At 42.0% G+C, this 17899-nt stretch overlaps 2 protein-coding genes across 5 annotated transcripts in view; both read right to left on the bottom strand.

Moving 5' to 3' along the window:
• Positions 1–17899, bottom strand: part of Bbof1 (basal body orientation factor 1) — a 24786-nt gene extending 6887 nt beyond the window's left edge. For 2 of the 4 annotated variants that reach the window (XM_021179612.3, XM_085830540.1), the window contains exons 1-7: positions 17732–17899; positions 15743–15971; positions 13628–13693; positions 11858–12001; positions 6510–6590; positions 2982–3052; positions 1214–1358 (exon numbers count right to left, since the gene is read on the bottom strand). In XM_021179612.3, coding sequence (XP_021035271.1) covers positions 1214–1358; positions 2982–3052; positions 6510–6590; positions 11858–12001; positions 13628–13693; positions 15743–15971; positions 17732–17793 — 798 coding nt within the window. In that variant the 5' untranslated portion in view covers positions 17794–17899. Of the gene's footprint in view, positions 1–1213; positions 1359–2981; positions 3053–6509; positions 6591–11857; positions 12002–13627; positions 13694–15742; positions 15972–17591 lie in introns of all 4 variants that reach the window. The other 2 variants (XM_021179613.3, XM_085830541.1) reach the window with 2 other exon arrangements.
• On the bottom strand, positions 7900–9418 carry LOC110307384 (E3 ubiquitin-protein ligase RNF113A). Its single transcript, XM_021179614.3, has one exon. The coding sequence runs from the start codon at positions 9285–9287 to the stop codon at positions 8274–8276; it is 1014 nt and encodes a 337-aa protein (XP_021035273.1). The 5' UTR covers positions 9288–9418; the 3' UTR covers positions 7900–8273.

The following is a 17899-nucleotide window of genomic DNA, read 5'->3' as shown; positions in this document are numbered from 1 at the left end:
AGACCTGTGAAGGTGATTCACTGATTTTACTAAGTAGGAAACTTTCAAAGTTCCTCTATAATTCATACAAGGTTACATATATTATAGAAATCAATAAAACTGTACCAAAAAAACACCAGCAAGTCTATAAAGGTCCCTTGAAGTTGAACAAGTCAGGCAGGTTGCAGTATAAGTGGATTTGTTTATTTGTTTGTTTCTTTCTTTCTTTTTAGAGACAGGGTTTCTCTGTGTAGTGTAGCACTGGCAGCTCTGGAACAGGCTCTCAAACCAGGCTGGCCTCGAACTCAAAGCTCCGCCTGCTATACCTCCCAAGTGCTGGGACTGAAGGTGTGCACCAGCACGCCTCGCTGGGATGGAAGTGGAGAGAGGATACCTGGGAAGATTAGTAAAGGAGCTAAGATTTTGGTTTGGTTTGGTTTGGTTTTTCTCATGTTTCCCTCCTGCTGTTTGGAGTAACCCTTAGATCTCTATCAGCCACTCTGGCCATGAAGTGTCCAGCATACACAAACACTAAAATAAAAGAAAGAAATTGTCTAAGATGAGAGCTGGAGAGATGGCTAGGCAGTTAAGAGCCTTTGATGTTCTTGTAGAGGAACTAGGTTTGAATCCCAGCACCCATGTGATGGCTCACAACTGTCTGTAATTCTAGTTCCAGATGATCTGCATGCAGGCAAAACACCCATACCCACAAAATAAAATTTTTTTCAAATGTTAAGGATGTAAGCTATATGCTACAGAGAATTAATGAAGACAATCCTGATAGGTATTACTTTCCTGCAAGTGCCTTTAGGTTAAAAAAACCTAAGCCTTTATGTGATGATACCATTAATGTCAGGTCTGTTACAGCCAAACCAATTAGTAAATGATTTAGGGTTCAACAATGAACAAAGCAAAATGAGTATTCTAAGATATGAGGGTAAGAGTCATGTTTATATTTCTGATATATTTATAAAGTCATGCTTAATGTGTCTTTAAAGTCACTTAGCAATTAATTAATCTTTTCAGATAAGACAGTTATCAGGATACTCTCCTTCTCAATTGGTATAATGCTCAATGTTTGGTATTTACCAACACAATTCTAGAAAGAAAGAAAGAGAGAGAGAGAGAGAGAGAGAGAGAGAGAGAAAGAAAGAGAGAGAGAGAGAGAGAAAGAAAGAGAGAGAGAGAGAGACAGAGAGAGAGAGAGAAAGTCAATGTAAATACAAGTGGGAACCTTTTGTTGTAAAAGGCAGGAATGGTTTTCTTCCATCTTCTTGGAGGTTTGCTGGAGAATTTCAGCTTCCTTCAAGTGGTATGCAAGCGCCTTGTGAAGATAAACATTCTCTTTGAAAACATTTCTTCCAGCAGTGTTCAACTGCCTGAAATAGAGATCACACACACACACACACACACACACACACACACACACACATTTAAGAGCCCACAATATAGGCCTAAGTTTACTACATTGGGGTGGGGTTGGGTGGTAGAGTGGGGGTGGGGGGTTGAGAGGGTCAGGGAGATTTGAGTCAAGGTCACTCTAGACCTAACTAGCCTCAAAATCACAGAGATCCATTTGCCTCTGCCTCTGCCTGTGGCGCAGTGGGATTAAAAGCAGGTATCACTGAGCCTGACTCATACCTAAGTTTTAAATACTTAAGAGGAACAATAACAGTTTTATTCTCCAAACACTACCCTGACCACCACTAGGCTGGGTGTGTAGTTCAGGGACAGAATACTTGCTTAGCATGTGCAAGACTCTGAGTTTAATCCCTAGCACCAGAGTTGGAGGAGGGCCAAACATGGGACACACATGACACTACCACCACTTATGAGTAACTAACCGATTACTAGGTAGATGAAGACCTCAGGATGAAGTACTTCTTCAGCAGTAACGGGAAAAACTGTGTTAGCTGATCATGATGATGCAAGTTGGTTATCAACTTGAACTATATATAGCAAGACCCTTTTTCTTAAAAAAAAAAAAAAAGGGCTAGCAATAGTAGCACACCTTTAATCTTAGCTATTAAGGAAACTGAGGCAGGAGGATCACAAGCTCATGGCCTGCTTTGACTGCATAGCATGTACAAGGCCGGCTTTGGCAACTTAGTGAGACTCAGTTTCAAAAGGTTAAAAAAGGGCAGGGCTGCAGCTCAGTCAGCAGTGGAATGAATGTGCATGTTTGGGTTCTCAGTCTCTAGCACCTCAAACACTGTCATGTGGCACCAGTTTCCCATGTCCTCTCCATCCTTGTCATATGACTAGACCTAAAGAACTCTAAAGTGACAGAGATAGAAGATGGCAGCAGCCCAAGTTCCTGAGTCACCATCTAAAAAAAAAGCTTCAACTTATTATATGCAAATCTCTTTCAATAGTCCTGCAAAGTGGCTAGTATGGCCCTATTGTAGATTTCTTTGTATCAGGGTCTCACTGTGTAGCCTAGGACGTCCTAGAACTAGTGAGCTGCTTCCCTCAGCCTCCTAACCACTGTGATTATTTTAAGTGTCTGTTGCCAAGCCTGGATGGCCTTTTTTTTAAAAATGAAATTTACTTTCAAGGATATTAAGAATTCTTCGAGTGGAACCAGCGAGATGGCTCAGTGGGTAAAGGCTCTTGCCACCAAGCCTAATGACCTGAATTCTATCCCTGGAAACCACATGGTGGAAAAGAGAACTGATTTCCTTTCTACAAGTTATCTGACCTCCACACTCACATTGTGTGGTGTTCCCTCACATATACACACACCTACCTAGATATAGTAAAATAATTTTCAAATAAATCAGCATGCATGTATATAGCCAGGGTCTAACTTCAAAGAGAAAGATGTTGCTACCATGTTGTTACAGAAAGGGTGGACAGGGAAAGAGTAGGGAACACAAAGAGAGTAAAGTAAGGGTAGACAAGAATTAAAGAAGGCTTGCCAAGGGACAGAGGAAGCTAAGCTAAGAATAAAATAGACAGCAATGAAGAAAGACTGTCTGACTGAGGCAACAGTCTCTTACACTACAGCTTCATGGTGGGCTCTCTCTGCTAGCATTATGATCCTCTTCTCAGCCTCTTGCTCCAAACGGTGCTAAAAATAGAATATATGTTTAAATACAGAACTATACTTCTAACAACAAACATTGCATATCACCAGGTATTTTAACATCCAACAGGATACTTGGTTTAGGGGCTAGAGAGATGCCTCCCTTGACTGGATTGGGTTTCTAGCACCCACTTGGTGACTCACAACCATCTATAACTTCAGTTCCAGGGGATCTGACACCTTCCAATATCCACAGGACCCTGCAGGCACAAAGTGCATATGCATATACTCAGACAGACACACATAAAATTAAATAAACAGACTTAAAAATATTCCTGTTTTGATATGAAGAACTCTTAGTTTTGGTGGAGGAAAGAGCCAGCAAAAAGGACAGTATGGGGCTAGAGACAAGGCTAGGTGGTTAAATGTACTGGTTGCTCTTCCAGAGGGCTGGGGTTCAATTCCAAGCACCCAACATGGCAGGTCACAGCTATCTCTAACTCCAATTCCAGGGGATCAACTGACAAACTGCCTCCATCAGACTGACCTGCAGTCATGTCTGTGGGGTATTTTCTTGATGGCCACTTCCTGTAGGAGGTCCTGAGGCCCCCTATAGGCCTGGGCTGAATAAGAAAGATAGCAGAACAAGGTAGACTGGGAACAAGCCAGTAAGCAGCAGTCTTCCACGGTCTCTGCTTCAGTTTCTGCCTCCATGTTCCTGCCTTCACCTCTCTCAGTGATGGAGTGTGACATGGAAATTAGAAGATGAAATAAACCCTTCCCTCTCCAAGTCCTTTTGGTCATGATGATTAACACAGAGACAGAAAAGCAAGCTGGAACAATGGCATGTGCATAAAATAGGAAAAGAGACATTTATTTTAGAAGCAGAGCCAAGAGGATAGCTTTTGCTAAACAAAACACGATGAAAGTCACTAACTTTAAAATTGAAGACTGTACAGGGCAAGATGACACACACCTATAATAACCAGCACTCAGGAGGCAGAGGTAGGAGGACCCTCTGTGAGTTCAAGGCCAGCCTGATCTACATTTTGGGTCCAGGTGAATCAAGGCTGCATAGTGAGATTCCATCTCAACAAACTTGAAAATTAAAAAAAAGAAAAAGAAAAAAAGGAGGGCAAATAACAAGCTGAGGCCTCAAGCCTTGTGAAGACAAGATGACAGTCCCTCTTGAGGATATTCAACACTCTGGAATAGAAACCACCTAAGTGCCTACCACTAACTGATGAATGGATTTGGTGGATGTACATAATGAAATGCTATTGCCATAAAAAGGAACAAAAAACCCTGTCATTTGTTACAACTTGAATAGAACTAGAGATAATTGTGCTTAAATTAAACAATTGTGCTTACAATTAAAATAAATCTTGCTTGTGAAACAAGCAAGACTCAGAAAGACAAGAACTACACGATTTCCCTCAGAAATACAATCCAGAAAGGTTTACCTGTGGCTGGAAGGCTCAGTGGTGGGGTGCTTGCCTACCATGTGTGATATCCTGTTTTCAATCCATAACACCACAAAATGGGTAAGAGGATGATAGATAATCTCAGGGAAGTTGAGACTGCAATGGCAGTTATAGAGCCCAGGGAAAATGAAGAGGGTACCTTAGGGTTTCTGTTGTGAAGAAGCACCATGACCAAAAACAAACTGGGAAGAGTTTATTTTGCTTTACACTTCCACATCACAGTCTGAGAAAAGTCAGAGCAGGAACCTGGAGGTAAGAGCTGGTGCAGATGTCACTGAGGAATGCTGGGTATTGGCTCAATCTGCTTTCTTATAGCATTCAGGAGCACCAGCCGAGGGATGGCACCCTTCACAATGAGCTGGGCCTTCCCACATCCACTACTGTTGAAGTAATGTCCCTCAGACTTCACTACAGCCCAGTCCTGTGGAGGCATTTTCGTAATTGAAGCTCCATCCTCACACAGGATTCTAGCATGTATCAAGTTGACATAAAACTTCCCAACACAGAGTGGATAAGATGGAGGAATGTGGACTTCTGTGCTAAGTTATAGTTACATACAAGCTATTACACAAGCAGTTTGACTATTGATAACAATGTAAAATATGTTTTTAAAAGATAGAAGAAAATATTTTGAAAGGTCCATCACAAAGGGTACTTCTGTGAGCAGATAGATATCAATTATAATGGGTCACGATCTACACCTCTGTGGGAGAATCAAGAGTTCAAGGCAGAGTCCCACTAAATAGCAAGGTCAGGGCAAGCTGGGCTACATAGGCCCTTACCTCAAAAAGTAAGAAACAAACTGAAAAGGTAGGTTTAACTCAAGCATTGTATAAAGATATTGAGAAACTGCATGGTATGCCATTAGAATGTACAAATTTTATTTTATTTTAATTTTTTTTTTTTTTTTTTTGGTTTTTCGAGATAGGGTTTCTCTGTGTAGCCCTGGCTGTCCTGGAACTCACTTTGTAGTCCAGGCTGGCCTCGGACTCAGAAATCAGCCTGCCTCTGCCTCCCAAGTGCTGGGATTTAAGGCAGGCACCACCACGCCCGGCCCACAAATTTTATTTTTTATTTATCAGTTAAAAATTAAGAAATATCTAAGTGGAGAAGAAAAAAGGAATAGATACTGAGATTCATAGAATATAAAAGTTTGTTTTCCCTCATTTGTACTTTAATTTTTTTTTTTTTTTGAGACAAGTCTTAGTATAGCCCAGGCTGGCATAAAACTTGCCATGAGGCTCAGAGGTGGCTTTGAACTCAAGATCTTTCTCCCTCAGCAGCCTCTTATGTCCCACAATCATAGGTGCACACCAGTGCATGTCCCTACACTTATCTTCTGCTACTTGTTAATATTTCCTATCAAGACACCAAACTGAATGCTGGAATGATCATAGTGCAGATGAACATATCTTTGTTCTAATAAACAAAGCATTTCTTTTTTTCCTTTTCCTTTTTTTTTTTTTTCCATACAGGACTTTTTTTTTTTCTTTTCATTTTATTTTTATTTTATTTTATTTTTTTTGTTTTTCGAGACAGGGTTTCTCTGTATAGCCGTGGCTGTCCTGGAACTCACTTTGTAGACCAGCTGGCCTCGAACTCAGAAATCCGCCTGCCTCTGCCTCCTGAGTGCTGGGATTAAAGGCGTGTGCCACCACTGCCCGGCTCGTCATTTTATTTTTATTAATTCACTTTACATCCTGCTCACTGCCCACCCTCCCAGTCACCCCTTCCCACAATCCTTTCTTCCCACTCCCTTTGCCCTCTGAGAAGATGGAGGCTCCCTCTGGGTATTGCTCCACCGTGGCACACCAAGTGTCTGTGGGGCTAGGTTCATTCTCTCCCACTGAGGTCAGACAAGGCAGCCCAGCTAGAACAAATTCCACAGACAGGCAACAGCGTTTGGAATAGTCCTTGCTCCAATTGTTGGAGATCCACATGGAGACCAAACTGCATATCTGTAACATATGTGCAGGAGGGCTAGGTCCAGCCCACAAAGCACGTCTTAATACTAATACCTTTTCTTCAAAAAATCTGCTTTCTAGTCTTCTGAGAGTCTCCTGATAGTTCTTCTCTGAGTTCCTTAAATTTTCTTTCAGCTAAAAAAAAAAAAAAGGTTAAAGGAAAGATTGAGTGGGACATAGTCATAGAGAATTCTGAAGATACACTGTCTATCATATCTTGAACACACAGAATCAGTGTTATCACCTCTTAGCACGTCTTCCTTTACTGTCTCCACGATTACTAGACATTGAGTTTCTTGAAGATTTTTATGAATAACAGTTCCTAGGGCATTCAGATATACTCTCTTCAAGACTTACAAAATATGGAATTACAAAACAATAAAGTTCTTAAATTGGAAGAAACCTTAGGAACCAGACTACACAATCTGCCAAATATAAAAAAGAATAGCTCAGATCCCTAGAATTCATGTAAATGACAGGTAGATGTGGCACCCACCTATAATTCCAGCTTTGGAAGGCAAACAAACTTTCAAATTACTTTCAGTTATTTAACAACTTTCTCTATTATAATTTGTTCTAATATACTAAATCTGTTTTATTTTTCTTTCAGATGTTCTTTTCACTGTTTGCATTTAATTTTTCAAATGGCTTATTTTGTCACACTTTCAAAATTAATGTCAATGTACCAGTTCATGGATGGGTCAAATAAACCCCAGTCACCCCAGTCTAGCATCTGGAGATGAATCTTTGATACGTTATTAGACTCCCCTCAAAATCTGTATATCAATAAATCTTTCAAAAGACAATTAGTGGGGCCAACAAAATGGGTCAATGGGTAAAGGTACCCAGGACCCACACAGTGGAAGGAAATACCTGACTCCAAGTTTTATTTTGACTTCTACACACACAAACACAAAGTAAATAAAAGTTAAGGCAAAAATTAGTGGCTGAGAATGGTGATTCACAATTGTAATCCCAGAAGTTAGAAGCCCTAGGCAAAATGATTCCAAATTTAAGACCTGCCTTGAATATATAATGATTTGAAGGTCAATCTGAGATACAGAAAGATTGCCTCAAAAACTCAAACAAGGAGCAAGTGAGATGGCTCAGAAGGTAAAGGGATAAAGGTGTCTGTCACACAATCCTGGCAACTTAAGTTTGAGATTTAAGTAAATGTGGATGGAGATGACACTACAAAATTGTCAACTGACTTCCCTAATTGCACAAAGGTAGAGTGCCCACACATACACATACAACAAACACACTAATCTTTCATTGTTTCCCTTTGAAATAACTTGAATCCCTTTTCATAAACTAAATGTATTAGACTCAACATGCAGTGAATTCTATACAAATAATCTCTTACCTATATATACATCACAATTTTAAGTATATAGGGCCCTCATATCTGCCTCATTTCTTCTACATTTCAGATTCCACAAACCTGCCCTATTTTTTTCCAGTAAGGCACTAACTTTTCCCTTGAATTGTAAGTGTTCCTCAGCAGCCCTCTTTAAATAGTCTGAAATCTACCTCTCCAATAGGTGGCAGCATTGTTCTTTAAAAAAGAAAAATCACACCAGGGTACTAGAGTATGAGCTAGTTCTTTATTTAGATTCAGAAAGTATAGCTATAAACAGGAGAGTTCTTTAAGTTAACTGTATTGATTCCATCTCCAGCATGTCATATAAAACAAAACTTGGATATTCTTCCTAGAAAACTTAGTATTTCTTCAATTGTGATTGCTTTGGTTTGAGATGACCAAAACAAAAAGTACTTTTGAGATTTGACAATTATGGGAAATCTAAGTAATGGCAATTAGATCCCATCGGCGTCTTCTGGGGTGCTGGAAGCACCACCCTCTGCTTTTCGATACTTCTCCAGTTTAGCAATCAGTTCTTTGGCAGGATTGAAAACTCCATGGGTCTGTTGCTCACAAACATAGCATCGCGGAGTGGTTCGGAAATGCTGCAGTGCACAGGTCTCACAGAAATAATGTTTACACTTGGTGACAACCGGATTCTGGAAGGTTTGACGACAGATGAAACATTTGAATGGTATTTCCTCATCATCACTTTCTACTTCATAGTTTTCGTCTTCATACACACCGTAGCGGCCCTCATCGAGTTCGCGTTCTATCTGCCATCCGTGCTTGTAATCTGAACGGTCATGGAGGAATTTGCAGCTGTCTCCAAAGCCACAGAAGCCAGTCTCCTTGTAGTCCTTACAAATATCAGGCTGGTAATCCCAGCGCACAGTAGCGCGTAGGTGTTCAGGGGCTCGGATGGGGCCCTTTCTCACCATGCCAGAGGAGGCATTGCCCATGGATGTATCCTTGGGCTTCATGTATTTCTGGTAATTATTAATTCCACGATAGATTTTGTCATCCTCCTTGCCTCTCAGTTCCTCCTGGATTTTCTGACTGCGCTCAAAAATGGCCTGTGCGTCTCGCTCTTTCTCTGTGTCCAACTCGTAGACTGCTGTGGCCCCCATATCCTCGGGCCCCACTGGTTTCGCCGAGCGCGTGGACTTGTAGACGACGCCTAGACTCTCATTCCCCGCCTTCTCTTCCTCTTCGCTGCTCAGATCACAGTAGGCCCCTTTCTGTTTACCGCTGCCACTCGTCTTCTGGATCATCGGATTGTGGGCCGCCCGCTTCTTCTCCGGTCGCACAACGGAGCATCCTTCGTCGCTACTGCTTCCGCTTTCCCCAGACTCCGGGTCGCACGCCGGCCGCTTCCGACGGCCAGCACTTCCTTTCCGCCCGGGCTTTTTGAAGAGGAAGGTGCACACCTGGTCCCCGGACTTTCCCTGAGAAACTTGTTCTGCCATCTTCGACTCCGGAGCGCCGAAACGGCTGGCAGTAGCTGCGGCGTGAAGGGTGGCGCGGGCTGCTGCGTCACTGCTAAGCAGCGCCGCTACGTCACTGCGGAGCTGCGAGGTGTCTGCCGGGGAGCCCGAGACCGTCACGGCGCATGCGCCAGCCAGCGGGCGAAAAGTTTTTTTTAAAAAAGATGAGCCTAGATCTCCAATCAAGTATTGCTGTGATTCTTGAATTGCAAGGAATACAAAACTCCCGCCTCAAATAATTTAGAGTCTATTAGGGAGAAGGTAAGTCAGGATGTTTTCTGTACCAAATCCCATGGAAAGGTACAAAGAGTCATTAAACAGAACTCTGGGGAAAGACCTCGAGGAGAAAGTGCATTTAATGATGTAAGCCTTTAAATGCTAGGAGAAAATTTAATAGATAAAGATCTATCAGCTTTTTGTTGATAATAAAAGAGATATTCTGAACAAAACAAAAACAACAAAAAAACAAAGGCTGGGAGTGTAGCTCAGTGGTAGTTTGATTTCTCAAGCATACCCAAGACTCTGGGTTCAAGCATCAAAACAGAAAATAAAGAAGACTTCAAAGTTACGTGAATATCCAATTTGGGTAAACTAAAGGGTGTCGTGTTATAAAAGATTACAACTCGATATGGGTAAATTTAACGTACACACTAAACTGTCATAAACAATATGCTGTTTACAGCTGAGAAATATAGAAGATTCTTGAGGGAAGTGAACAGAACATTTTAATTCCAGCGCTTGGGAGGCAGAGGCAAGAGAATCAGGAGCTCAGAGCTAGCCTGGGCTACACGAGACCCTCCTCAAAATAAAATTAGGATGGGGGCTTGGAGAGATGATCCAGCATGTATAGGTCTTGCAGAGGACCAGAGTTCAGTTTCCAGGACCCACATCAGTCAGCTAACAACTGCTTATAGCTCTGGCTCCAGAGGATCCAGCCTCCAGAGGATTCTGGCCTCTGTCGGTACATGAACACACATGTATACCCCACCCCCCAACACCCATGCACATAATTAAAGATAAAATCTTTGAGACAAAAAGAATAAAAACCAAATAAAGGTGGGGAGGCTTGTGCCTGTAATATCAGCACTGAGAGGCTAAGACAGAAGTGGTGTTTCAATTATGAGGCCAGACTGGGCATACGAAAAGAACGCAGCCAGCTGTTATAAGAGGAGGGAGTTTCAAGCAACCAAAATACATAAATATTCTTATTGCAGCTGTGTATACTTAGGGGTATAAGGGTGTGTGGTTTTAAAGTATGCTTGCAATTCTTTGACCCTATCTTCAAATGACAGAACCTAATTTCCACCGTTAGAATGTGGACCAGACTTAGAGACTTGGTTCCAAATAATAGACTATGGGAGAAATGTTGCTGTGCCGCTTGCAAGGATAGGGATACAGGTCAGGACAGAATGCATTCATAGCACACATGAGGCCTTGGGGACGAACACACACACACACACACATTCTCTCTCTCCTCTCTCTCTCTCTCTCTCTCTCTCTCTCTCTCTCTCTCTCCCTCCTTCTCTCTCCCTCTCCCTCTCATACACACACACACACTCTCTCCCACTCCCCCTCCCCCTCTCCCCCTTCTCCCTCTCCTTCTCATACTCTCTCTCTCTCTCTCTCTCTCTCTCTCACACACACACACACACACACACACACACACAAGATAGCTTCGCACAGCTCTTGAATTCTTGAAGTTTTCACTCTCAGTGTTATCTGACATATAACAAGGACACTCAAGCAAGTTCCTGAGGGGCCCAGGGGAACAGTGCTGAGGCCTGCCACCCATCACTAGCAACACCTGCTCAGCCTTTGACACAGGCATAAGCTTTAATTGGGCATTCAGATGACTCTGTCCACAGCTATACCATGGAAATCAGCAAATAGTATGAAACAGGCCTTTCAGGAAAATTCATGGATCCCTCTCTATACAGGCTTCTAGGGTTTTTTTTCCCTCAAATTGTCTCTCTTCACCCCACGCACATTGTCCAGTGGAATCCTTCTACCTACCCACTGATAGTTCCTAAGAACAGGGGGGTTTACTTCAATTCAAATCAAAGGTTCATCTTCTGACTAACATGGAAAGGTGTGTTGGCTAAGATCTGACAAGCACACAAAGAAATCAATGCTTAGGAAAAGATCATTATCAGGCAGGTGAACTGAATCAACAGATAAAGGTGTTTGCCACCAAGCCTGACCACCTAAGTTTGATCTCTGGAACACAGCAGAAGGAAAGAACTGACTTTACAAGATGGCCTTCTCTGACCCACACACGGATATACCCCACAAACACATTTAGAAAATAGGTATGTGGATAAACATAAAAAAGAAAACGAGGGCTGGACATGGTGTCACAGGCCTTTAATCCTAGCATTCGGTGGTTTAACCTTCAGTAAATCTAGTTCCAGGGGATCCAGCATCCTTTTCTAGCTTCCTCCAGCACCAGAAATGCAAGTGTACTTACATACATGCAAGCAAAGCATGCGCACATATAAAATAAAAATAAATCTTTTTTTTTAAAGAGGAGAAATAAAGAAACAGAAACTTACATCATCTAATTCTTTCTCCACTTGTATTTTTCTCTTCTGGAAGAGCTTTATTGTCTTTAGCTCTGTCTGAATCATGCCGATTTCCTTGGCTTTTTGATGAAACTGACCCTCCAACTCACTCACTTGCAGAGCATACTTTTGTTCCTGTTTAAAAAAAAAAAAAAAAAAGTTAATGAGTTAGAAAAAAACAAGTGTTCTGGGGCCTAGCAAACACAGAAGTGGATGCTCACAGTCAGCTATTGGATGGATCACAGGGCCCCCAATGGAGGAGCTAGAGAAAGTACCCAAGGAGCTAAAGGGAACTGCATCCCCATAGGTGGATCATTATTATGAACTAACCAGTACCCCAGAGCTCTTGTCTCTAGCTGCATTTGTATCAAAAGATGGCCTAGTAGGCCATCACTGGAAAGAGAGGCCCATTGGACTTGCCAACTTTATATGCCCCAGTACAGGGGAATGCCAGGGCCAAGGGGTGGGTGTGGGTGGGTGGGGGACTGGGGGGGGGAGTGTATTGGGGACTTTTTGGATAGCATTGGAAATGTAATTGAGGAAATTACCTAATAAAAAAAGAAAAAAAGAAAAAACCAAGTGTTCTATACAGCCATGCTTTAAGGCCTGAGCCATTTGTACGACTTCTTAAAAGAACTGCCCTTCTTTATGTTGCATAAAGCTATAATTTTTGCATGAAATTTTAATTCCTGTAAAATGATACCAACAGCCTTTAATAAGAAACAAATTCTAGACTTTTTTTTTTTGTCTGCGTGGCTCCGTGAGTTGAATGTGTGGTTAGCAGGTAAAACCCTGGGTTCAGTCCCTAGCAACAAACAAACAAAACCTAAACCAAATTAAAACCCCTCTAAGGAAATAAAACCCAAACCAATTAAGACCCCTCTAAAGCTCACAGCTTCTGTGTTTGGTAGCAAAATCCTACAGAAAGGAGTTTTATATTTAAGACAAGCCCTTCCCAGGCTGGTGAGATGGCTCAGTGGTTAAGAACACCAACTGCTTCTTCTGAAGGTCCTGAGTTCAAATCCCAGCAACCACATGATCTGACTCCCTCTTCTGGAGTGTCTGAAGACAGCTACAGTGTACTTACATATTATAAATAAATAAATAAATAAATATTTTTAAAAAGGGCCTTCCCACTTAGCTTCCCTTGAAGTTCCTTAACTCCCCACTACCCTGCCCTTGAACTCACTATATAGCTTAGGCTGTCCTTGAACTCTCAGCAGTCCTACTGCCTGAACCTCCTGAATACTAAATTGCAGGAATGAGCCACCACACTTGGTTTTCACTTAGTTTTTAAACTGTAGTGTTCAATTAGGGGAAAAAGTATGCCTGAAACCCTGGATCCAATCCTCAACACCATAGGCAGGAAGGTTTGTGCAGTTTTGATCAAAGGTTTGTATTGATATGTATGCAGAAGGAAAAACACCCCTTTTCCAAAATTTCAAACTATTTTGAACTCTTTCTAGTAATCTACTGGTGGTTGTATTAGTATCCTGAGATTGTTACTGTGGTAGGCCTTGTGATGAGATCATCCCACTGATGTCAAACAAGTGCGTGGGGCTTTACTTTAATATTTTTGTTTGTTTTTTGTTAATGAGCCAGAGATTGATCCCAGGGCCTTGTGGGTGCTGGGCAAATGCTCTAGCGCTGAGCCATCTTCTGGACCTTCTTTTCACTTGTTCCTATTCAGTCTAAAATAACCAAACACGCTAGAAATCTGACTCCCTAATAAGTAAATAATTCATAGATGCAGAGACTCACCAATTTTTCCTTCTCTTCCTGGGCTTTTTCCTTTGTTTTAGCCAACTGCTGTTTCAGTTTTTCTATCTGTAGAAGGTAAAATGGGAGAATAAGGAAGATGCAGATATTGCTGTCTTATTTCTATTCATATTCCTTATTACTTTTCAGTAACATTCAAGCCAGTGAGGCAGGAAAGACAGTGAATTAGGAGGGGAAGGAGGGACAGGGATTTCCTCATACACTTAATCTGCTACTGGCAGTTTCCGAAATCTAGCTGTCATCAGAACTATGTGGATAACACTTTGTTGTTGTTGTTGTAAAAATCACCATGTGGGGCTGAGGAAATGGCTCAGTGGTTTAGAGTGTTTTACTGTACTTGCAAAGGACCCAGGTACAATCCCTAACACCTGCATGGTGGTTCACAACTGCGTATAACTCCAGTTCCAGGGGATCTGACATCTTCTGATCTCTGCAGTCTCCTGCATGCATGTGGCACACACACACCACAATGTTCCATTTACTCTGTCAACCATTTTTAAGTGTGCAGGTTAGTGGTGTTAAGTACAATCAAGCTGTTACAGAAAAGAGCTCTAGAACATTTATTTTATATATTTTGCAATTCTCTTCCCCCCCCCTCTGCTTCTGGCAATCACTATCTACTTTGTTTCTGTGAGTCTGGCTGGAATCCTACATTTGACCTCCTGTGACTGGCTTATATCATTTAACATAACATTCTGGACGTTTACTATACCGGAGCATGTTACATGTTTCTTTCTTTTTTTTTTTTTTTTTTTTGGTTTTTCGAGACAGGGTTTCTCTTTATAGCTCTGGTTGTCCTGGAACTCACTTTGTAGACCAGGCTGGCCTCGAACTCAGAAATCCGCCTGCCTCTGCCTCCCGAGTGCTGGGATTAAAGGCGTGCGCCACCACGCCTGGCATGTTACATGTTTCTTAAGACTGTACAATTGTCCAGAAATGTGTACCTGATTATAATTTTCCCTGTGGGGAAGGATTATTGGGGGGAGGGTAAAGACACGGTTGCTCTATTTAGCCCTGGCTGTCCTGGAACTGGATATGTAGACCAGACTTGCCTCAAACTCAGAGATCCACATGTGTCCTGGGAGTGCTGGACTTAAAATGTGTGCAGCCACACCCAGCCTTGCTTGATTTTCTCTACCCAATTCTTTTAAAATAGATTTGGTGTTTTAAAAAGATTTATTTATTTATTATATGTAAGTACACTGTAGCTGACTTCAGACACCCCAGAAGGCGGCATCAGATCTCATTACAGAGGTTATGAGCCACCATATGGTTGCTGGGATTTGAACTCAGAACCTCTGGAAGAGCAGTCAGTTATCTTAACCGCTGAGCCATCTCTCCAGCCCTCAAATAGGTTTTTAATTTATCAGTTGTTTTTTCAGATTTTTAAAAAGTTATGTGCTGTATCTGAGTATGGCCACATGTATGTGGGTATGTGGGTGCCTTTGGTGGCCAAGAAGCATCACACTTGCCTGGAGCTGGAATTACAGGTTGCCCTGTGTGAGTGCTGGGAACGAAACTCAGGTCCTCTGGAGTGCAGTGCACACTCTTTTTTTTTTTTTTTTTCTGAGACATCTGTAGATCAGGCTGGCCTCGGACTCTGAAATCCACCTGCCTCTGCCTCCTGAGTGCTGGGATTAAAGGCGTGGGCCACCACCGCCGGCCCAATACACACACTTTACTGCTAAGCCATCACTCTGTGTTTTGGAGTTGCTTTCATATCAGTTAATGTGAATAACACAACAGAAAGAAAGAAAAGACAATGACAGCAAAGCCATTCTGAAATAACAACATGCTTCAAACAGGGCTAAGGGTTAACTCTGCCAGGAACAAACAAAACAAAAAACCTTACAAAAATACAACCATGCCGGGCATGGTGGCGCACACCTTTAGTACCAGCACTTGGGAGGCAGAGGCAGGTGGACTTCTGAGTTTCAGGCCAACCTGGTCTACAGAGTGAGTTCCAGGACAGCCAGGGCTACACAGAGTAATCGTGTCTCAAAAAATCAAAAAAATATATATATACACATATATTTATAAAACCATGTCACATAAACACAGAGGGAGGTTGTGATGTTCAGTTTTCTACCTACCTACCATATTATCTTTCTCCTGATCCTGCTTCTTCAAGTAGCTTAATATAGACATAATGTCTTTTTCCATGTTATATTGTTGTTTCTTTAAGTCTTCATTGTTTTTTGCCAGTCTTCGGGAAGTATCACGATATTCAATCCTAGAGAGTTCTGTGACTTCCAATCTGGCCTCCCAAAGAGAGGCATTGGCTTTGGCTCGTTCAATTGCAGGTTCATCTGATTTGACTATTTTCCTGCAGAAGAAGATATTGACAACATGCAATTTATTAGTATCATTTTTATTTTGTTTGGCTTGCCTGGCACATAAAAGCATATATTGTTGGACTAATGCATTAATACATTAATAATATAATATATATATTAGTATTTATATAAGAGACTTAAATTGGTGCTTCTTCCTCAAGAGGAGAACTTTGGAGTATGACTATTAATTATTTTTGAAGTATGACCTTAAAGGATGAGAAAAACAAAGAGGAAATAAGAGGCCCAATGTATTTCATACGACTCTCTAGCTTCTCATTTACTCCATTCTCCATATTCTTGTTTCCTGCTCTTGGCTGTGGTGACTATCAGACCCAGGGTCGAGCATGCTAGGCAAGTGCTCTGTAATCCTTTCTCCTATTTCACTCAGTTGTGAGCCTGGGTCTCGTGTTCTACACAAAGACACATTTGTTGTATATCTGTCCTCTCCACAGCCTTTGTTGCTATTGTTTTGTTTTGTTTAGTTCTTAGGCAAAGGATCAGGTTACTTGGGGCAGGTATGTTAAGTACTTCATTTGTTGGTAACATATTATCCCAGGCTTTAAGGATGCCTGAAAAACACACACCATAGTCATTGATGCAGAGATGGGGAAAAAAAATCTTTGTGAGGGGAAGAAAAAAAGTAAGACCTTGGGAATGTAGACAGGTAGAAGCAGAATGTACAGTAGGCATACATCAGGTAGAAGTAGAATGTATAATGAGCATACATTAGGGAGAAGAAGACTGAATGATATGCATACATCAGGTAAAGTTAGAGTGTATGGTATGCATGCATCAGGTAGAAGTAGAATGCATGGTAAGTATACATCAAGGCCCTAGGATGGATTCAAAAGGTAAAGTCCTTTGAAATAAAGATGGCACCAGCATTAACAAAACACTGTGGTACAGAGCTGGAGAGATGGCTCAGAAGTTAAGAGCACTGACTGCTCCTCCAGAGGTCCTGAGTTCAACTCCCAGCAACCACATGGTGGCTCACAACCATCTGTAATGGGATCTTCTGGAGTGTGCCTAAAGACAGCTAGAGTGTATGCATATAAATAAAAATAAACAAATCTTTTTAAAAAAGAAAGTTACTCTCTTAAGTTACTTTGCTGGAGATGGTACCTAGGACCCTGCACAAGAAGCACTCTATCACTGAACTACACTCAGACTTGTTTTTAAAGACAAGGTCTCCCTATGTAGCAGTGGCTGTGATCTCCCTGCCTCAGCCTCCAGAGCAATGCGACCAAGTTACTACACTTGTCTCCAGAGAATTCACATTACAGTCACAAGTTTAAGCGATCCCTTTGCATTTCTCATCTATGGCGTTGAACTTGTGTGACTCCAAAGTCCTGAGGAACCATCCTGTAGCCATCATTCTATTGACATTCTAGCAACAATTCCTAGGGACCATCCATGGAGTTAGCGCTATAGCTGTACACTCTGTGTGTGTGTGTGTGTGTGTGTGTGTGGTGTTTGTGGTGTGTGTGTCTGGTCAAATCATTTCGTGTGCTTCCTTTGATCCCAAAAGGATTCCTGAAAGACCCACGGAACAACTTTAACCACTCAGACAAGAGCTAGAATAGAAAAGAATGTGTTTATATCAGTCTCACCATGGAGATCTCTCAGATCTTAGGGCCAATCAAGAATGAACAGGAGCTGTCCACAAAAGCCTGACAGAGGCATCCAGTTAGCGCCCCGCAAAATGCCAAGGGTAGGCAGGGGGAACGGGGAGCCTCTGCGCTGCTCTTACTTTGGTTCTTTGCCTTTGTTTTTGCCTTTCCTCTTGTCTTTCCTCTTGTCCTTCGCCGGCATCTTGACTTCTGCGGGAGTCTCACCGTGCTGGTGTCCTGGTGGCCGCCACCTGGGCCAACTCCGTCTCTAAGGAAACCACCACGCCGAAGGGCTAACGTCCTCCGCG

Source organism: Mus caroli, unplaced genomic scaffold (assembly GCF_978045245.1).
Source record: "Mus caroli unplaced genomic scaffold, Mus_caroli_1 scaffold_14, whole genome shotgun sequence".
Taxonomy (NCBI): domain Eukaryota; kingdom Metazoa; phylum Chordata; class Mammalia; order Rodentia; family Muridae; genus Mus; species Mus caroli.
This window is presented reverse-complemented; position numbering and strand designations above follow the sequence as displayed.

Coding starts and splice junctions, on each gene's coding strand:
- LOC110307384 (XM_021179614.3), bottom strand. CDS start 9,287: ATGGCAGAACAAGTTTCTCAGGGAAAGTCCGGGGACCAGGTGTGCACC.